This window comes from Pagrus pagrus (genome assembly GCF_965226575.1).
Source record: "Pagrus pagrus genome assembly, chromosome: 1".
NCBI lineage: Eukaryota > Metazoa > Chordata > Actinopteri > Spariformes > Sparidae > Pagrus > Pagrus pagrus.
Window position 1 is genome coordinate 14,427,931 of NC_140185.1, and position 22,279 is coordinate 14,450,209.

The 22,279-nt window shown below is 39.9% G+C and overlaps 2 protein-coding genes across 4 annotated transcripts; both read right to left on the reverse strand.

Annotated features, from left to right (window-relative positions):
- Positions 1–286: 286 nt before the first annotated feature.
- pamr1a (peptidase domain containing associated with muscle regeneration 1a) lies at positions 287–11,639 on the reverse strand. Its single transcript, XM_084352631.1, has 11 exons — positions 11,325–11,639; positions 9,350–9,514; positions 8,979–9,104; positions 6,779–6,893; positions 6,274–6,491; positions 5,098–5,307; positions 4,780–4,974; positions 4,281–4,347; positions 3,909–4,165; positions 1,788–2,128; positions 287–1,164 (listed from the first exon to the last, which is right to left on the reverse strand). Exons 1-11 carry the CDS (start codon positions 11,407–11,409, stop codon positions 592–594), a joined length of 2,352 nt encoding a protein of 783 aa, XP_084208757.1. The 5' UTR covers positions 11,410–11,639; the 3' UTR covers positions 287–591.
- Positions 11,640–15,427: 3,788 nt separating this feature from the next.
- slc35c1 (solute carrier family 35 member C1) lies at positions 15,428–21,714 on the reverse strand. Of its 3 annotated transcripts, none has more exons than XM_084367707.1 (3): positions 21,663–21,714; positions 19,349–19,860; positions 15,428–18,141 (listed from the first exon to the last, which is right to left on the reverse strand). In XM_084367707.1, the coding sequence occupies exons 2-3, from the start codon at positions 19,827–19,829 to the stop codon at positions 17,561–17,563; spliced, it is 1,062 nt and encodes a 353-aa protein (XP_084223833.1). In that variant the 5' UTR covers positions 19,830–19,860; positions 21,663–21,714; the 3' UTR covers positions 15,428–17,560. The 3 variants fall into 3 exon arrangements, with proteins under 3 accessions (XP_084223833.1, XP_084223832.1, XP_084223834.1); XM_084367706.1 differs by lacking the exon at positions 21,663–21,714 and adding an exon at positions 21,119–21,257; XM_084367708.1 differs by lacking the exon at positions 21,663–21,714 and adding an exon at positions 19,962–19,977.
- Positions 21,715–22,279: the final 565 nt, after the last annotated feature.

The following is a 22,279-nucleotide window of genomic DNA, read 5'->3' on the forward strand; positions in this document are numbered from 1 at the left end:
GTTGATTAGCAGCGCTGTTTTGTTGTGAAGGTTCAGAAACATTTCATAGACAACAAAATGTCATCCTACTTTCCATTGGCATGAGGGTGAGTATGACTGACTTTTCATTTTTGGGTGAACTCATCAGTAAAGAACACTTACAGACTTCATTCTTGTTAGTAATGTTATATTCCTCCAGTTGGGCGAAGACACTGATGCATTTGGCATTAAAGACTCCAAATGGCAACTAAAGTTTTTATTTTTTAAAGAGCAATCGTTATCGCCAAAATTTTATTCTGAAAAACACAGCTCACAAACACAAGGTAACATTCAAACATCATGAGTATGATGATGTGGGTGTGTATCTTATCGTTGTTTGAAGTGGAGGTGGCTCAAATACAGAACAACATAAGCACACATACGAGTTCCAGGGAAACAGCTCTCGCCTCACATGATATTGACACAGATAGGAGGACAAAATAATCACAGCGAATGGTGTGTTCGCACTGTCTGTTCCACCTCCACCATTTCGACCAACTTTGAGGTTTACAAAACAGGAAATAAACTACCATTTAAGATCTAAGTTGCTGATATTGGATAAAAATAAAAAATCTACTTCATGCTTTTCTCTATCCAGTCTCGAAAGTTGCCGATTCGTGTCTGAACTGTGTGAGTCGGCTGTTGGCAGTTATTTTCCTCAGAGCTGAAACTCTCTAAACCAAGAAGCTGCCAGCCTGTGATGGAGGCTTCCGGAGCCTCTCCGTGACCCGACAAGACACCACTCGTGGATGAAAACACAGCTGGCACAGCTGTGATGCCTGGAACAACACTGGGGCAAGGGCTTTGAAGACTGGTCGGCTTCCTGATGACACACAGTGTATTGTCACTGATCATTGTGGTATGTGCTCCTCCTTGAGCAAATTCTCTTTCACATTGCGAAACATCACCCAACTCAACAAGTTTCGTCCGGCTCAAGGGAGTGTAATGACTCAGACGCCTGTAATCGTTTGGTAAGATCCACCTCGCAGTGTAAGCCTCCTGCGCTGTCACTTCTCCTCCCTGCACTTTGGGTAGACACACTGGCAACACACGCTCACTAATCTTGGCCTTGTCTGTTAGCTTGAGCACAGCCACATCTGAGTCCGGTGCAGAGTGAAAATTTGGATGGACTATAACGTCTGAAACCTGCAGAAAGAGAGAAGGGATAACATATAAATGGATGAAAATTGGAAGTTAAGAGTACCTGAGAAAGCCTGATTCCACCAAGAAGCTGCCAAGATTTGTTGTTTTGAGAATATCTGTCCCGATCAGATAGTATGCGTCAAGATGTGCAAGTAATTCAGATCCAAATCAAATACAGTTGTATCCTTTAAGCTTTAAGTGCACATCTAACTGCCAAAGGATTTCTTTCTTTACCATTTACAAACAAAAACCTATCCAGAGGATTATATCTATTTAATGAAGATTCCTTGCTTGTTTAATACGATAACACTGCATCTGTCGTTTGCAGTCGTGGCAAACTTGGCACACTGTCTGACCCGAAAATAAAATGATCTACAACTATGGCAAAGGCTATGATGAGCAAGGTTTTTGGTAATATGCCACCTTCTTAACCATGGCATGAACATATGTCTAAATATCAGTTCCAAAGATCCATGCTTGCTGTGAAATGACATGATTATTATATTTTATGATGAGGAATCTTCAAACATCTCCATGGGAAAATATTTGAGCTTTCTACGAACCCATAAAGGCCAAAACATAAAAAAATCAGATGGCTTTTCTCTGACAAGCAGACTGTGTTTTACCCTGAGGTGGTGCAGGCTTTTCAGCCGATCCTTGGATGTCTGGTACTGCGCGCCTATGACAACCTTCACTTGTGCTGGGTGAAGGGTCTGCTGCGTGTCCTTGTCTACGACACACTGAGCTGTCACCAGGACGCTACGCTGTGTGAGCAGAGCCCCGCTGCAGGCCAGGTACCAGAATGTGGACTCCTCTGAGGCCCCCTGCTGGATAGACACACTCATTCCACGTGGCCTGTGGGTGCTGGCAGTACGATCAGGAGGTGAGCGGATAAAGATGGCTGCATGCCACGGCCACTGACTGTCTGTGAGGTTGTGCAGACTGAAAGTGTCGAATTTGCCACAAACTGTGGGATGGTTGGAACAGAGAGGTGGAAAGAGTGTGTTAAAAATGACAAACTGGCACCAAAAATGCATGCACAATATTGGTTTAAAACTCAAGGTAATTCTCGGGTAAACATAATTCTTCTGCCTTTTTCTTTTCATGGAAGAAGATCTGAGATACTTAAAGGCCCTGCACACACAGACGCAGGTGTTTCTACTGAGGCCGGTTAATCGGACTTCTGCTCAGGTTGAGGTTGGTTGGAGCTATGCTGCAATTTCAGGAGTTCATCAAACTTGAATTGTGAATCTCGAAATATGAATTGTAGGCATACATTGTCCCAAAGAGGTGCACCACAACTAATAGGAAGATCAAAGATATGTCAATCTGCACACAACCTCATGGTCCTGAAACTAATCATGAAGAATAGGTGAAAACTGGGGTTCTAATGGGGCTTTTAAAGGAATAGTTTGAACTTTTGTTAAAGAGTTAAGGTGCGTTCACACCGGACCTTTTATTTTTGTCGCTGGCGACAAGTTTACATATTAAGTCAGTGCAAACCAGCGACTGAGCGATTAATTGCTGAGGCGAAATATCGCTGGGGCTCCGAGCAACAGCGTCTGAGCTGCGGAGCGAAAAATCTCTCAGTCGCTCTGTCGCTCGAGATGAGAAACCCCAAGTCTCTGGCCATCAGTCGCTTGTCGCTCAGCGCTGACTGGCTGACGTAATCTATGTGTAACTATGACAACTACTGAAACCATGGAAACGTAATACAACTCCACCGGTCCGGAAGAGCAAAGCCGGCTTTACGTTCACACACACACACACACACACACACACACACACACACACACACACACACACACACACACACACACTCAGCCATGCTGGACCAATACAAACGGGAAGAAATGAGCGCCTCCGAGCGATGTGAAATTCACTGGAATCGATTGAATGGCGTCACCAGAGCGATCTGTTGAATTGTGCCGACGAGCGACTGCAGCTGAGCGACAAAAAGCGATAAAAAGTGCGGTGTGAACGCACCTTAAGATGAGAACTTTAGGTTTGGACACAGTAAGGTTAGCTGTTTCTCCCTGTTTCCAGTCTTAATGCTAAATTAAGCTGGGCTAATTGGCTGCTGGCTCTATACATTTATAGTTATCATGCGGACATAAAGGTCCAATTTTTAAGAAAGTTGATTTTGAATCTCATCCTCAACTCGTCAAATACTGACGCTTCAGGATTGTGGATCAGGTCGGCTGCCATTCCAAAGACTCAACAAAAAATCTTTTTTTTTTTTACAAATTGGACCTTTAAGAGCTGTATCCATATTTTTATGTAACTCTGTTACAAAGACAATGAGTCCAAAATTTTCCGTAATGTTGAAAATGTACTTCAGAGTGAACTATGTAACTTTTGCTCAACAGCGACCGCTGTGGCTACAAGGGGGAATTGCAGGATGGTGGTTAATTTTAATGATAAAAAAATAACTAGGTATTTTGGTCTACTACTCAAGCTACCATATCCATGGTCACGACTTAACTTTCACACTTCTAATCTGAAATTTTATGTTAGTTAACGTTTCTTTCCAAAGTATACAAGCGTTTGCTATCATTAGCCACCATAAGTTATTGGTCAAACCAGACTGAGACATGCTTTTAAGCAGCAAATCACACGTGTGTTGAATTGAGTAATGATGTGAGTAAATTCAGCAATTATTACAGGAACAATATTTATTAATCTTACATAGCGTCCCTTTAACCATACATTTCTGTTGGCTAAATCTTTACAGCTGCTGCTCTCACCTGGTGAGCAGGAAACATGGCGTCCGCTCCACCTGCCAGTCTTCAGACAGGTGCGTCGGGAGCTTCCCGCGTGGTGGTAGAACGGCGAGGCACACTTGTACTCGATGCTCGTGTAGACTGGGTGAAAGCCACGAGGAAGCTCCACGAGAACAGGGTTGTCTTTTTTTGACTGTTTATCCATCGTAAGTGGAATAAAACCAGCTGACAACAAATCGTGCATGTTGTACCTGGATGAGAGCCTTTGGTCTGGACTCTCTCTGTGGAAAAGAAAGAAGGTTTGGCTTTATAGGCCCCTATTGGCACTTAACTTGATATGGGAATACTGTTTTTCATTCCAGACATTATGAATGGATACAGTGTCTTAGTGCCTACCTGGATATCAGATGTGGCTTCACAACACTTTGTCGCACAAGTTCAGACACTTTGGGCTCTCGACATGCTGTAAAGGCAAATCAAGCAGGTGACTATTAGTGCAGGAGAATCAATTTTTTTCAGCCTCAATTGCAGAAAAAGATTTCAGCAACATGAATTATAGTGAGGGTAAGTTATTCAGTGCAAATCGGAACAATATGCAGAAACTATAAGGGACAAACATTAATTATAAAGAAAAATTCCAAACCATTACTGATACAAATGACCTTGTTTACTACACTCATCACAGAGCTCCAAATCCTAAACTGTTCCATTTTCACATGTCAGGATTTGTACATTTCCACATAAATTTGGGTGTCAGATAAACAAATAGTAAGATTTACTCTATGTCGGAAACATTTTGTGCCTACCTCACATAGTAATACGGTAGAAAAATAGGTTACTTTGTAAGTCTAACAGTGTGTTCCCAACCCTAATGTATTTTTTAAAAAACAGCTACCTCTCACACACTTTGGCGCTCTGCTACTCCAGGATCCATTAGAGAGGCAGGTAATCTGGTGGTTTCCACTCAGAATGTAGGACTTTTTGCAGAAAAACTCAATTGTCTCTGCACCTCCAGCTGTGTCAGGAGCTGGTCTGTGGTAACCATTGAGCAATTTGGTTGGAGGGGAACACCGGCCTCTGCTTGTTTGGCCTGTGTGAGTATGTGTTTGAGAGGAAAAAAGCACAAATTCCCTCCAATAAATGCATTACATGTGGTTTTTACTTTGCACAAACACCAGAAATGGAGACCAAAAGCCACCTGGTGAAAATTTACCTTTAACACATGTGGAAACTGTGCCACTCCACGTGCCATTTGGCAGACAGATCCTCTGCCGGGGGCCGTTCAGTGTAAAAGGTGGATGGCACCGGTAGTCTACAGATACAAGCTTCTCTTTGGGGCCATATACAAGCTTCAGATATCCATTCACCAGTTTGTCTGGGGGTGCACACACTGGATTCTTGTTGGGTGAAACTGTGGAGAAATCTGGTGATAAATGAAAGACAAACTCCAACTGAACCAACAAATTAACAAAATCCAAGTTTTAAAATTACTCCTCTCATTGTGCCGTTGTTTGTGATTTTGTGTTGCTGTTCAGAAATACTGCTGTGGTATGTAAAAACATACTTTTTCTAACCAAAACTTTTAGAAATTAAGCTTAGAATTTGATTACATCATAGCCTCACATTAAAGCTATAAACACTACAGAGCACGTTTGTTGGTATTGCAGTTTAACCTGTTTTGGCTAAAATTCCTGGAGACTGTCTTCATTGTGCTCTGCCAAAGGATTGGCCTTCGTTATCCTTAAATTAAAGCCAGTTTTCAAAACTTTTCTATACTTTTGACTAAAACTTCATCATCTTTTGGATGATAAAGAAAGAGATCACATAAGGCTGATTTCGAATCATTATTGTATGTTGTAGAAAGAGTAATGGCCCTCGGACACCGCCCTGGGGGACCCCCAACCCAATCGCCAGAATACACGTTAGCCAAGTATACGCTCTGCTAATGCTCTTATGTTCAGTGAGATAGATGGGATGCAAGTTAGATGCATAATTAGCTTCAAAGAGGTCAAATGGAGAGGGATGAGTATGACAAATCTGTGTTGCTGACGGTCCGTCACACTTGACTGCCTTGTAGTATAGGAGGCTGCACACACACAGCAGACTAAAGGATAAAGGTCTAGGAGCAAATGGTGCGTACAAAGAGAGGTGCATGCATGAAGGGACATCAGCGTATTCTCTGTATCACGTATTAATGATGTATCTGTAGTGAATACCTGCAGTTTATCATGTATAAGAATATATAACACTTCTTAATGGTTTTATGTGGATTCCACCTTGTACAATGCATCAGAGGAGTGTGTGGGGAAAATAAATTATAATACATTATTATGAAATGTAGTCCAAGTGAAGCGCTATGGACTGAATTACTAACAATGGTTGTACCTGCCTGAACTCTCCTGAAAAGTAAGAACGAAGCCATCAAAGTTGTTGTAGCCATCTGAGGTGAACAGGATGTGCAGGACGTTCCCAGAACTTTTTATTGGCCGAGGCAGCTGATCCCCGCAAAACCGGCCGATCACAGGGGAGTTCAGACTGTCGCCGTCTCGCACCTCCACATAGTCATAACGACAGTTATGGTCTGACTCCAGACTGAGCAGTGAAAACCTGCAGCAGAACCACAGAGTAGTTTTATTAAACTGATTTTTCAGTCCAATTCAAAAGATTCAACATCAGTCCTCAAGGTGCAGAAGGTCATAAAGATGTTCTATGATGCAGGCCTGTCAGTAAAAACTCTGGATCACTTTTCTCACTTTTTATCATCTAAAGTGACCTTAATAACATCACATGCCGAGCCTTTACACATACAGACTGACCACTTTTTTTTCTCTTTCAGACATTGACCACTTTCCATTAAGTCCATTCACATGAAAGCTTTGAAATCGGTGACCCACCTCAGCTCCATTCTGCTACCCCTCTCCACTTGCACCGTCCATTCACATTGTGCATTTGTTGGGTAACTCTCCAGGGCTATGTGACCCTGAGCCCGCTGAATGACGCCTCCACATGCTACCCACAAGAGAACTGCGATTACTTTCACTTTGGAAATTCACATTCTCATCAGATGTGTGTTTATCACAGCAGCACTGAACATTTATACCGTCGAAAGCAGGACCAGTTATGTGACATGCTGTGTAAGAGGGCAGATCATTTTACAAAAAATATATTACAGGTACCAGCCTGTCACTTCAATAACCATGATTATAAATACCATCATATCACAATGACATGACCTGTGTTTTTCACAGGACTTAAAGAGCAACACAAGATATTGAAAATCCTACGTATTAATGCCAGCTCTCACTGCTAAAATGAACCAGGGTTTGAGTTAGGTTTTAGGCCTTTAGAATATTTTTGAGACCTATAGAGACTTTAAACAGGTTGTGTAGGACGACAGATGTTTCACAAGGCTCCACACCTTCCCTTGTGTACGTCCAACTGACAGTACATGACAGAATGGCATCCAAGTGGTAATTTAAAAGAATGGCAAAAATGTAATAAGAGTAAGCAAGTAAACCTTGTCGCTCTCCTCCTCTATTAAAAGCATAACGTCACCCTGGGCGTTACAGTGCAAATCTGATTTGAATCATCTGGGCGTTGCTGCTGCAGAGCCTTGCTGATAATAATGTTTTCAGAAGACAAACAACAGGATCATACACAGTAACTGATCAATATTTTAATCAGGAGTGAACATGAACTACAGCTACATTTTTAGCAGTGGACTGTAGCATGGCTGACACCTAACAAAGAAGCGTTGTCGCCACCAAGTGTCCACAAGATGTACTCCAAATTTCCTATATCTGAAAAAAAGTTATTTTCTCACAGTCATAGATACTGTGGGTGATGGATTACATTTCCTCACTTTACTGAATCCTGGTGGTCTGCTCTTTTTGAATTCACCTGATTAGTGCCTTAAGAAGTTGGACGCTGTTGTATTAGTGAAACCACTGTAGCCTACTCTGTATGCGGCTGCTAAATGGCCGTCTCTGTATGTCCACAGACTTTCATACTCGTTTGTTTTCATATCTAAGTCTCTACTTAGGCTGGTTGCTTTTTACCTGTGTACATACATGTGTAAAAGCCAAGATCAATATGATCTGTGCTCTGACAGTATTCCACACATGTTGGTCTCTAGAGTTAGAGTTTAAGTCAATGAGTGAAGATTGCTGGAACAGTACTCTTGGTCAATGTGATGTCCTTAAATCTCCATTCACACCGTTACTACATTGAAATCGACGAAAACTGTTTCTGTTAATGCATCGTCACAGTTTTTTTCCACTGATCCCATATTGCACTGTAGCTGGATATTGTGCTGACTCATTTGTAGTGTGTTTCAAATATTGACACATATGTCCAGCCCATACAAATATGTATGTTTATGTATGTAAATTACATACTTGGGTATTTTGTCACATATACAATTATTTATACATATAACACATATGTATTTGTATAAATATGTGATATACAAACTGAATATTGTGTATATATGTATATATGAATAATTCATCATATGTGTATTCTTTTAATATATGTACATACACATATTTTACTATGGGTATTATAAACTTAAATCTTTACATATACAGAGAGATCATATATTACCTTGTAGGTAACACATATGGCAGCACCACTCTTGATATAGGTGCATATATGTCATATATTACATTTCCGTATGGGTTTTAATCTCAATGAGGCTTTAACCTGGTTAAATAATGTATATACTGTATAAAATGTGGATAATTACTCAAAAGAAAACAGTTCACAAATGATGCAAATATGTACAAAGACTTTAAAGCTTTACAAAACATGAGGTTATTTTAAGCTGTCACATTATGTCAGTCTTCAAGAGCTCTCAGTCTTTGTTGAATGAATCACTTATCAGTGGCTGCATTTACCTAAGGATCTTGCATACTGGCAAATGTAATCAGAAAAGAACATCTCAATGGCAGAGAAACTCAAGCATACACCCAAAGAGTCAGACTGCTCAATTCTTCACAGCTAAATACTTCTGCACTGCATGATCTTGTTTTTTCATGTCAGCATTGAAATGAGGGTGAGATAAGGCCTATAGCGATACAGCTTCTTACTCACTTCTACAGTCGCCACCACTCCAGCCTTGACGACACTCCGTACAATACTTTCCATTGACAAAGAAGTCGTCATTGGCTTTCCATGTTCCGTTGTGGCAGGTTTTACAGTTCTCAAACAGACTGCAGCCTGGCAAGGACAAAAAATAGATTCAAAGTAATTTTCTGAGTCAAATAGTCACTGACGCATACAAACCCATAATGACCCTGGATGGACTGAGCATCAACATATATTATCAGCATCAGAGGTATTTTATGTCTCTAAAAGCAGCAGCTGCTTATAAAAAAAAAAAAAACAGAGGAGGAACTGAGTAATAAAAAGGCACTTCAAAGAATATTACAGAAGAAAAAATCTATAAAAAGATGAGAGTGTACCTGGATGAATGATACAGGGGTCACACTGATCCAGAGCGTTGCGGCAGCAGGGAACGGTGTAGCCTACCCTCGACCCTTTCGAGGGACACCGACACTGGATCAGGTGGTACTCACAACATGGACGACACATGACGTTCCACTTAGAGCTCGGGCAGTTGTCCTCTGCTGGAGGTGTGGGACCAAAACAAAGGACAGTGGCATCGAAATGCATCTGCTAACTGAGTGTCGGTGTCTCTACCACTTGCACAGAGCTTTAGACCGGCACTGGTCGGGGCTAGCTGGTTAGTATATATATATATTATTGCAACACAGGACGAATATGTAATCACATCTGACTGTTATTCACATTCTATTGATGATTTTAGTGAATTTCTCAATGTTTTCATGAAAAATTCTTACGTAATGCACCTTTAAGCATATATAATGTACAACAGATTTAGCTCTAAATGTGGTTATATTGTCCCTTTATTTTCCTGTTATTTGATGACCAAGATCAAGATTATTATAGTAAAAATAAATAGGTGTAAAAAGTATTTTACTTAACCAAAATACCAATAAAAACTAGACCATTGTAATAAAACAAAAAATAATAAAAACTAAACAACATTGTGTTCTTACAAAACTTAAATAAAATATAGATGTACTGGAAATGCCTTTAGTTTTGGTCTTTGTCTATTTAGTCAAATTTGTCAAGACAAAAAGCACGAGGAGGCAGGAGTTTATTGGGACTGGGATGTCGACATGACTGTGAGTCAATTACCTTCACAATGTGTTGTGTTTTTGTTGCATTACCATTTCTGAACATCTTAAATATTGCGGCTGACAAATATCCACCATATTTTATATATATAAAAAAAATCGAAAATAAACATGAAACTAACAAAAGCTAAAATTAAATTAAGTTAAAAAAACAGTTTAAGTGAAATAAGCAAACACACTAGTAAAACAACTTAACTGAACTGAAAAATAAAAAAATTAAAAACAAAATTATAATAAGTTTGATACAGATCAGACTTCCTTACAAAGAAAAAATGTTTCACTCAGTTTCACACATGAATTTCTTTTCTCCTGAATCTTTCATACATGTAAAAAAAAAAAAAATCTGGAACATGCTTTTTTCTGTTTTTTTCTTTTCACTGATGGAAAAAAAAAAGGAAATTGGAAAGATTATCCTGGCAACACTTTTTTCCCACCAGTTCTCAAGTCATAAACACAAGAGAGAAATCCAATGAACCATTTTCCAATGATAAAATGGATCACCAGAAAAAAACATTTCCTCACTTGCCCCTCAGTCCCTCCGTACTTCCTCGCACAACACATGTACATCAAATCTGATGACTGCACAAACTGCCGGGGTGTAAAATCTGTCTTGGCAGATAATGCTATCAAGCTAAAACTCAATAGACTGTATACAGTTTGTGAACCAAACCTGAGACCTTAAGCAGCCACAGTACACCTTGAGCCCAATGCTGAACAGCTTAGGATGCAGAGACAGGTTAAAATATGTCCCAAAACCATTTCTTGTTCTCTCAGACACAATGAACATCCAAACAGAGCAGTGGGAAGTGTAGCTCACAAGGAGCTACAGCCAATTGTCATCATCACAGGTTAATTATTTCCATCAATAGTTATGGATTTCTGTGCTAAATGAAATGTTAAAGTCTCTCAGATATTGAAACCTCACTAATGTGACTAGTGATTAATATAACCTGGCAAGGGAAGTGAGTCTATACAGGCCATGCCAGGAGAAGCTGAGGCACATAAGGTCTGTAGCATGTATTGAAACAAGTCCGAGCAGCAAATGTGACTCATCGTCATGAAATAATTCCACAGTTAGTCAGCAGTAAGCCACCAGGCTTATTTTTGATTCAAAGTTAGTAACATTTTCACAAATGAGAAGCCATGCAGTGTAAAGACTCTCCAATATTAAGGGAACAACACCCAATTAAAACTGCAATAAATGTGTTTAACTTACCACGTGGCCAAGCTGTTACACAGAAACAGAGATTTAGGAGGAGGCAGCAGAGTTTGGGGTCTGCAAGAGTGTGGAAAGTGAGCATGTTGGCTGCCAAGATCACAGCAGTAAACTTCCAGAGACGTTCCAAGAAAGTTGCACTAACTCAGTGTTATCTCGAGATCCTCCTGTCTGCTCTGAAATATGACGTAGCTCTGGATGATGAATTCCCCCATCTCACCGTAACGGACCAAAATTCTTAACTCATTCCTCCCATGATGTTTTAATTCGTGAAAGCCTGTATTTGCTTTGTTCAGTTCAAACCAGTGCAAGGTCTGCAACTGGTTCCCGTTCCTCTGCTGTCGTTGAGAGTTCAGAATGACTGCTGCGTGCTGAACAGTAACAGGGGAAAAATGCTCGCTGGCAAAGGGAGTGGAAAGTGCATTTGAGGGAATAAAGACATGCTAATGAGGAAAACAGTGAGGAGTGATGAAGAAAAAAAATCCCATCTGTCACTTTACTGAGAGAGATTTCAAGGAAGTGAATCTCTCTGAAGCTGCAAGTTAGATATACAAAATCATTGTTTTTGTCCAAACACACTTCAAAATATCACATGATAAAAAAAACATATCTGCAGGTGCATCAAGCCAAATGTGTTTGCAGACGCTTTATCATACACCAGCTGTCATGTCTGACGTGACAATTTCACAACGTCCTGGCAGACAGATACCAGATGTCCTGCCTGTGAAATGTTTATGATGTCAGTCTCCACAGAACTGCCAGGAGCAATGAGGCTGACAGGTGCGTCACAGCCCATTGCATGACCAAGGTCGCTTTTCCATTACCTAAGCTTTCACTTAGAAAATGTCCGTGTTTCGATATCTGTTATCATCTGTTCCATTACAGCAGGTTGTAAGAAGACAGATTGAGACTGATAACACTGCATGACATCAACTGTTGTTTGCTGTTTCTAAGGACTATTACAAACAATGACATTACTACTATTACTAAACAAGATGATTGAGATCATTTTGGCGTTCACAGCAAACGTGCTTTCGGCCTCGTTGGTTTTATTATTTTTGGTACATTAAAACTTAACTCTACCTGAGATATTTCTTCTGCCTCATCCTCTAAATGAACAATCTACCTATTGGAGTACCTGAAAAAATGTATAGTCACAAGTTGGGCTGTTCTTATTGGCTCATGAAACATTGACGATGTGGAGATACAGTGACAAGATATCTTGTTGATGCACTCCAGACCTTGAGCAATAGACCGTCACGGCAGACATTTTGACACGTCATAGCAGGTGTGACCAATACAACAATGATGGCTGCATTCTATTAGGTTTACAGTGACCCATGTCAATGTCTAAGCAATCACAATACCTGAGCCCTGGAACTAGGTCACCTAAATGGAATGCAGCCATCATTAGTGTTATAACTTCCACCTGTGACGTGAAAAGTGTCTGTTGCCAAAGGCTTTACTCAGACTTATGTATGTTCCAAATAGATGTGACCACTAGAGGGCAGAAGATCCCAACTATACATTGATGGTGACATAGCCCATAGAATAACTGAACCATACTATGTTACTAAGGCTGAAATATTAGGATAGAATTGCCTATATACACATTTAGCAGATGTGAAACAACAAAAGGGTCAACATTCATTCTCCTGGTTTTGGTTAAATTTTTGTTGAAAAATCTGATCTAAGCGGGCTAAATGTGTGACTTCTCTTCACAAGCCTGTCTTCACCTGCAGGCCTTTGTCCTTTGGTGCAGAGAAGCTAGAGGGCAAATCTGTGCAGCTTGACTGAGTGTGAGCAAATATGCAGGAGGAGAGGGGGAAAAACAGGTTGAAGATACAGATGTGTCAAAGCAAATGAAAGCTGTAATTACTGTCACATGTGTTGGTATTTCCATTGGTATAAATTTAGAAATAATTATGATGCTTCCATGCTGTCATAAATTATATTTTACCTTGATCATATGGCAGTATCATATAGACTGGCTGACAAAATAAAATTACATTTTGAATCCCACTTAGGAATACATGGGAAGGTAAAAATTGTGGTCACACAACTTTGGCCTATAAAAGTCCCTCCACTTCTGGTGGATCACCATGAGACCTTATTTCAGAAAAAATATATATGGCAGTGAATGGCAGGAAACAAATAATGTTTTGATCCAGTTTGAATTGTGCCATGAATTACACACATGATGTGTGTCAATTTAAAATATTGTTTCAACTGGATTAAGTTGCAGGTTGCATAAAACTAATGAAGTCTAAGGCTGTGAAACCTAATATGTTATTACAAAGACTACACAGCCAACAGTCAAGTAAGTGACGTGACGTCGTAGCTCACAAAACTGACTCACTCCCCTTTCAACAACTGTCAGTGTGGCCAGATTTATTGTGATCTGTAGTTTATTGTATTGGATCCAGCCAAGGGAAACAAATACATACTTATACTGTGAAATATAATTCCCCACAAAGCTGAGGACATGAACTTATTTGAAACAATATAACTAACAGGGGTCTTTAAAACATAAAGTATACAACTTTCATTGCATGTTGAGAAAGTGTTCCAACACACAGCGGGGGGGGAGGCTGTGGTCACGATTTTTATCTGAAAACATCCAAGTGGTAATTATCTGTGACATAAACATCAAGTGACAGCCACATTCTGACCACCACTCTGAGCTGACACATATAAAGACACATGAGTGACTGCTTAAGATTCTCGCAGCCTTTGAACTGTCAATCATTATTGAAGATTTTGCCTCGTCCTGTCATGTTGAACCTGACCCGACCAGACATGAGAGAGACAGAGAGATGAGGGGAGGGAGGATTATGTATTCCACATTATGACACAGTTATAAAACTTTCATTGGTGTCACAAGGCCAACTTGACTGTTGAAATGAGTTCTCGACATCAGAGACCAGTGTTTTTTGGTTCGTGTAATTACCCATGGTGCTCTGTCAGCTATTTTTTATCCCCCCTGTTGCTCATAGAAATATTCCATTTGGAGCCCAGAGACTCTCATCCAGCTCTGCTCCAACATCCACTGACCCTCTTCACCTCCATCCGATGTTGACAATAACCAAGCTACTCATATTGTATTGTCCTGTGGCAGTAGTGCCAAGGGGACCTCTCACTGACACACATCTTATCACCTCAAACGAGGCCCCAGAAATAGCAAAAAATGATGAAGATAAATAGACGTTTAGCTTTGCAGCAGTCACGACATGCACTTGTGTCTTTGCCAGCAGGCATGTGGATTTATACAAATCCAAGACACACTGCGATGATCAACTATAATTATACATTAGCTGAATATTTAAATGTCCACAAAACATTTATTTACACCCTCGTTTTTAAGCTGAAATCTTTACTGTAGCTGCTAAGCTAAAAGTGTTAGCGCACACACTGTCTGAAGTAGGTGCACAAGCTCAACGGTGCGTCGAGGGTGTAAAAAATGTCTTTCCATATCAATTTTGAATCTCATGCTTCTGGATTGCGCTGGACGACCTGTATGGAGCCATTTTTTCTTTGGTTGTTTTTGATGTTTTAGTCCCCATCTACTTCAGTTGTTGAGGAGAAAGCTGCAACACTGTTTTGCTGTGAAGCTCCAGAAATGTTTTGTGGATTACCACATTTTAAATTTTGGATGAAACTATGGATTATCATCTTACTTAATGCTCTGAATTATGATGGTTCTCACTATTCTTCGGCCTTCATATTAAACATCACCTCTACTGTACATCAACTGCTCCATGTGACAAGCATTGGTCCCTTTGACAAATATATGCAGTGGCCTGTGTGGAGATACTCCATGATTTTGCGCTTGAAGCAGATACAGTCTTGACCTTTTGAGGCCCACATGCAACACGGTGTGTGTCAAAGTCTTGCTTCAATGGGCCAAAAACACACCAGGTTCATTAACTTCTCACACACATCACGGATGAGCACGGACATAAGGCAATTAAACTGGATTACTGGAGTATGGTCTAGTCCTGAGAGATGACTGTTGTTAATTGGTGCTATACAAATAAAGATTGATTGATTGATTGCTTTAAATATTCTCCACAAAAGTATAAGACAGATAATCATGTCAAAGCTCAGACTTTACTAAATTTATTCATGTTATTACCCAATAACATTTTAACAACATTTGGAGATACAGTATATTGTTGATAAGAATTTTCTAATTTCTAAATTTAAGATGCATTTAGATAATGCAGATATACAAAATATGTATAAAAAACTATACATATTTTATTTGACGAGTGTGCCAAAATATCACACATAAATACAAATACCCAGTGAAAGCACATTGTTCCCTTTTAATAGGAAAAATTGAAATTATCTGAATTATACACCATCTTCAATGTTCTTTCAAAGGTCCAGTGTGTGGGAATTAGGGGGATCTATTGGCAGAAATGGAATATAATATTCATAATTGTACTTTCATTAGATGAGATGAGATGAGATGAGAGATGAGACAATCAGCCGAAACTATGAATCATTGTGTTGCTGTTTCCTTAGAATTAGTCTATAACACGTTACAGAGGGAGCTGGTCCTCCTGAGCCTGGGAGGGTTTGTGATTTTCAAAATACAGATAGATGCCACTATATCCTTCAGACTGGACCTTCGAATAAGCGACCCAGCTGAGTTTCTTTTCAACTGAAATGTCACAATGATTTACAAACATGTCAAAAAGCCTGTTCTGAAAACAAACTATGGTTCACAAAAATATTTTCAGGCTGTTAAACAGGTACCTGATATGTCACACCAGAAATGAACAGTGAATGACGAGTGCAAACAAAGATCTCAGTTGTGGTGCAATCTGCTGTGACGTGTAAAGACACTGACGCATTTAAATGTGTCAAGACGAACGAGATGTGAAACCTGAGAGCCCTATAAGTAATTCTCACAGAGGTCCCTTTCCGTCTGCCCCACTTTTTCTCTGAAATGCAAATATATTTTCCGAGACCTTACATCATTGCCTGTGCTTACGTTACATCTGAGTCAGAAACGTGATGTGCTGTAATGAAAACAATGTTAAAGTTTATAACTGCAACAGTTCAAAATGCTGATGGATGTTTTCTTTGGAGATAAAAGCCTATTTCAATGCCAGTCCAACTGACACGAGGTATTAGATTACCTCGCCTGTTGTATCCGCCATAAAAAGCAGGATATTACAGATCCGGCTGGTCCGGCCTTGTTCATATTTAAGAAAGCAGACGTGCCAGATCATTATGCTGCGTTCCAGTCAAAGTCGGAGATCGTAATTTCCTAGTTGAAATTTCCGACTTCCGACCTCCAAGCGTTCCTGGTGCACGTCGCCAAAAGTTAACAAAAAACTTGGATGACCAGAACTTTGGTGAGTGTACACACAATTGAACCCTCCTTCTATATGAACTAGAGGAGGAAAAAAATATTTATTTGGAAACAAATCTAAATATTCCAATACATCCCACCACCTCCCTCTGTCCGCTCCCTGGGTAGATGGATTTGCCCCGAGTTTACAAGTAGGAGCACAGACTTTATAGTGCTCCAGATTAATTGTTCACACTGGGTGTGGCGCACCAGCACATAATTTAGGTGCACCCAATGATACATTTAAATTTGATTTCCAAACACATTATGCAAATGACCGGAAACAGGACTGAAGGTTCAAATAAATATTTTTCCTCATTTAAAAAAAACAAGCAACATGAAATTGCAATCACCTCAATTCTTAATAAACTGCTAAATTTCAGGGGCAACGCTGCTTTTTTAGGGCAGAAATTAAAGAGTTCTGAGTTGTCTGGAACGCAGCAATAAAAACATTAAGAAGATAGTGAAATACATTCATAAAAATGGCGTGTAGCTGTAAAAAGCTTACTCTATTCTGCTATGACACCGTACCCTCAATCTGAGAAATCATACCCTTGAATAAAAACATGATTTGATCCTTCACTTTCACCATAAAAGACACATTATTATATTTCTTACTTATTTCATTTTAAAAATAATTGTAAAAAGGCCCCAAATGAATATGAATAGCTTTAAATAAATATATATATATACAAACTTATTCAAGTCTTAAGTAAAATTGTATAAAACCACGAGACTACTATACCAAACCAAAATCACTGATCCATGTATCACTTCTATCCCTAAACAATAATATCCTTAATGTTACATTATTTCACATTCTCACATGATTCTGATAAAAGCTGAAGGTTTCCCACACTGGTAACAATAGTTAAACGCTCATGCTGCCTTTCTCCCCTGGCAGCAGTTTTTCCTTGGCTGAGTCCTGAGGGTCTTTGGGAGGAACCTTCTTCATCTCTAGACTTTTGACCCAAGTATAGGCTGACGAGCCAAAAAGAACCATTATGTTACTGGTCCACCACAGCATGCTCTTATTGGAGGAGTAGAACATGACAGCAATAACAGTCTGCGCACAGGCCTTTGCAGTCCCGGAGACATTGTGTGTGAGCGGGCTGGTAAACTTGATCTGGAGGCCGGTGACGTAGCCAATGGCGAAACCAAACACTCCTCCGAGTGTCATCATGCCCCAAAAGCCGAGGTCAGTGAGGCGGTTGAAGTTGACGACACTATTCAGCTCTCCAAAAATAATAATGAGCGGGATAAAGAGGACGCAGGCATTAATGTTGTTGTAGAAGGAGAGTCTCCAGATGTTTCCGTCTACTGCTGGCATCACCTTCTTGGTGTAGATGGCGTTCAGAGCGACACAAGCGCTGGCAATCACGCCAAAAAAGACGCCGGTCAAAGAGAGGGACCCTGCAATGCCTTCCTGGTCCACACCAAGCCAGAAACCACCTGAGAAGCATGAAGTATTTTTAATGCAGGAGCAGCCAAGTTTACTTTTTTTAATTTGTGAGCTAAATGTTGAGTCAGTATGACAGTATGATGAACAGGTCAGGCTGTCATTTTCAGCTGTATTCACAGAGCTTGTATCATGGCTCCACAACATATCAAATTAAAGTTTAGAAAATGATACAACTTGTTCTGAGTTTGGTTTATTTATTTCCTGTTTTGATTTCTAACCACCAATTAGGTTTTGAAGAAGTCAATAGCTGAAATGTTTGTGTACTTTTGGGTTTGTTTTTCATGATTTGGGCCCCTTAGCTCTGATTAAGGGACATCTTAAAGGGTAACTCCACTTATTTTACATATTCAAGCGTGTTTACAAGTCTTGGGAAGTACTACTATGTATGTGATAAGGTAGTATGAAGCCTTTTGTGGCTCAAGATGAAGCTGTAGTAATCTGATTGTGGGTAATGTGTCAGGTTTTGAAAAGGAGGAAGAATGTGTGGAATAAAAAAGGTGATATCTCCTGTTCTGAGGTATGGATTTTGATCATTTGTTTACAAGCTGTCCATAATGAGTCCAACAGTGTTATTTGAGTACAATGCTTTTTAAAACCTGACACCTACATTACCCACAATGCAACTTAGCCACTGAATGAAATATATCAGGTTACATGCAGGTTCTTCTTCACTACTTCTTCCACATGTGCAGTAGTACTTCCCAAGCCCTGTAAACAAACTCTATTGTGTAAAATTGGTGGTTGCATTTGAGACAAAACGATGCTTCCAACTAGGGCTGCAAAATTAATTGAAATTTCACTGAAATACAGCCAAGTGCAATATCCACATTGCAGACTCTACGAGTTTTATATAAAAGTAAAATGTGTGACAAAACATCAGTGCAATGAAGTACTGTAGAGCTGCAGAGATGCCATGGCCGACAAATCCTGTTCTCCAGTTGTAACATCCCGAATGTCACATAATTGTGTTTTTTTTAGCAAAAATAATATAATATAATTTAATATCTGTCTTTAAAGGCTCGTTCCTGTCTCATCATGATAATATCCACATGCATACAGGCCAGGTCCATTGTAAAGAGAGAGGTGTTGGGTCCACATACTTTGAGTGCATGAGGATATAGGTTAATGTCTGGCATTATGAAGTACTATAAAAGTGCAGCTCTGACCCAAAAACAGGAAGAAGGAAAGTTTACATACCTAATATGACCCCACAGCACATTAAGGCTCGGTATGAAGTGGTCTGCTTCAGGATAATGTAGGTGGACAGCACATTGAAAACTGTGCTGAGCGACCGACCGACCGTGTAGAAGGCCACTCCGACATATTTCAGGCACAGGTTGTTGAAGGTGATCATGCAGATGAACACGATGGACAGAGGCAACACCTCCCGGGACGTCTTCATGTCGAATGAGACCGACGGGAAGTCGATGACTCCCGGGCAGAATCTGGACAGCAGCTGCAAGACCCAGCACAGTCCAACAGTCACCAAGCACTGGTAGAAAGTGACGAACAGCGGCGCGTCCAGCTCCCGGTTGTCCAGCAGGTAATTATTAAGGAACACCATTGTTATTGAGACGAACCAGTACAGGGCGACCACCGCTGCTATCCTCACAGCTCGGAATATAAAAGTCTCTCCATGTCCGTCCTGCTCCATCGACTCCGTGCCGCCCAGAGCCATCCTCAAGATACCGGACCGCTTCAGCTGTGTCCTGTTCATGATTAAAGACAAGGAGGAACAACCCGGGTCAAAGTCAGAGGCGTACAAAAGCTAATATGTAGCTACAGACCAGCAGTGCTACATATTACTTACTACACGATACAAACATGACGGCCGAGTTCCGCCGGCGGCAATAACAATACCACTTCCGGTCTAATTGTTTCACAATAAAAGCTCATCGCCAAGAATGTGAGACGGACTAAAAACAATGTTTGCAAGAAAGTAATAAAAGTATTTCCACAGCTTAATGTAACGTCTCATTCATTTAACGTTCATAGGAATACAGAGTCACCTCTTTTGAAAACACATTTATTTCTAATTTATGCTTCATTATTTATTAATTTTTTTTTTTTAATCTTATGTTAGTGTGATTTCTGTCATTTTAATTTTTGTTTTATTTTGATTGTCTGATTCTTTTTGGCACATTGCAGCCCTGCAATATTTAAACACTGGTTCAAACCACGTAAACATCTTTGTGACTATGTTTTGCTATACAAATAGAGTTTATTATCATTACATTACTACATATATCTGTTGTATTAAAGAATACAACCTTTCTCTATTTAAAGTCTAATTCTATTATTTAGCCTATAGTGAAAAGGACTATACAGTGAGGTGGACTGCGGAGTTATTGCACCAAAAATAAGTCAACTCCTGCTGTTCTGCAGTTTATCGCTATAACATTTAGGCACAAAGAAGAAAAGAGGGCATGCACACAAAATGAATCACGGTTTTGCATTTTGACACTGAAATAAGAATCACAATTATTTATGTAGCATTTACATTTTCATTTAGGGATCCTAATTCAACATTTGTTCAAACTGCATTTATCACTACAGATGTGTTAAATATCAAATAGGCCTATCAATGTCCAAATAAAATAAATAAGTAAATAAATAAATAAAATGTTGTTAGTCAAGAAATATATTAAAAGTGTAAAATCTAAATTATTATAAGACAAATAAACTTGCGGAGGAGGGACAACTTTTAACTCTTTCCAGCCTACCCAAGCGTGAACAGGATGTCTACCTGAGTGTGAACAGGATATCTACCAAATAACGATCATGCCTCACAGCATGCTTCAGTTTATTTGTAAATTAAGCTAGCATGGCTAACAATAGCCTTGTGTTTAGTGCTTGTTAACATCCGGAAACTTGCTCTTGCAACTCTCAAATTCTTAGATCCAGAGGTGAGCATTTTATTAGTAACAAGGCAAACGGTGTTGAAGTGGTTGTGTTCAAAACTCGTACCTTGTCGATCCGTTTCTGTCTGTTTTACACTGCTCAGATCTCCTTCTCTTGGTGACTACAGCTACAGGACGCATATTCCGGCATCATTTCACCATTATTGTGACAGCAATTCTTGTCTAAATGTCTTTCATTCGGTGAGTTTTGACAATTAACCCCCCGCCCCCCCCAAAATGCTCACTTTTATGTCGAAGGCAGACACATAAGCCGGAAGTGTCATTGAGTGGGACTACTTCCTCATCTGAACATGTTGTCTTAAAGACACAGTGTCCCGGAAGAAACGTTTTCACGGATCAAAATAGTGGTTGTTCCAAAAACAAACAAGCATTTTAAGCTCTCATCAGTCAAAATATAGATTAATTGTCGAGATGTCTCAGCTTGAAGTACATTGCAAGCTTAACTTTTGCATTTCACATCCTTTTACACAGCACACCATAGTATTTGTATTTACTTTTTTTTTATCAACTGCCAGAAAACAACTAGCCTGCAATGACATTTCTTCTTCATCAGATAAATGATTCATTGTTAGAAAGGTTTTCATAGCTACCTTAAGTTGTTTGAGAGGGCTCTGTATTTGATCCAGCACAGAGCGTGAATGTCCTCGGAAGCATCTGATCTTCCTATGCTTTGTTGTCCCAGGTGGCTCAGGTGACTCTGCAAGTAGGACCTGTTTTTCCTGGTACAGACAAGTTGCCCTATCAGAGCACAGTATATGTCAGAGGTGGTTTATTTCAACAAGTGCATGACAACATAGTGCAATATAACACAGCAAGGTTGGAAAACCACTACTGAGATTGCTAACTTTTTTTAGATGATTACTCTGTAAGGAGGTACGTGAAGATCCCAGATTGCACTCCAGCTCATCAAAGACAGGAATGTTTTTGTGAAATCAAGGGCAATGCCACGTCTCACAGCAAACTACGCTTAGAAACAGCATACAGCACACGAAGCATAGCACAGCATAGAACCGGAGTAGGTGTGGTAACCACAAATGGTGGTTTGTGCCTTTGAAATAGACGTCAGTGCTAGAAGGGAGTGTCACCATGCCAGTTTTTCAGGTCTTCAGATCCAAACTTCTGTCATTTGCTTTAATTAACCCATCATCTGTCACAAGATGTGGACTAAACAATGACACCGTTTACCTATTTCAAAACATCCAAGTTA

Bases quoted from the DNA above. Each gene is read 5' to 3' on its own strand.
- pamr1a (XM_084352631.1), bottom strand. From the start codon at position 11,409: ATGCTCACTTTCCACACTCTTGCAGACCCCAAACTCTGCTGCCTCCTC. The intron at 6,894-8,978 runs GTGAGTAAGAAG...TCTTGTGGGTAG, and splicing joins GAGTGGTGGCGACTGTAGAA to CATGTGGAGGCGTCATTCAG. The intron at 4,166-4,280 runs GTAGGCACTAAG...TCTTTTCCACAG, and splicing joins AAGCCACATCTGATATCCAG to AGAGAGTCCAGACCAAAGGC.
- slc35c1 (XM_084367706.1), bottom strand. From the start codon at position 21,192: ATGCGTCCTGTAGCTGTAGTCACCAAGAGAAGGAGATCTGAGCAGTGT. The intron at 19,861-21,118 runs GTACGAGTTTTG...AATCATGAACAG, and splicing joins GACAGAAACGGATCGACAAG to GACACAGCTGAAGCGGTCCG. The intron at 18,142-19,348 runs GTATGTAAACTT...CATGCTTCTCAG, and splicing joins GTGCTGTGGGGTCATATTAG to GTGGTTTCTGGCTTGGTGTG.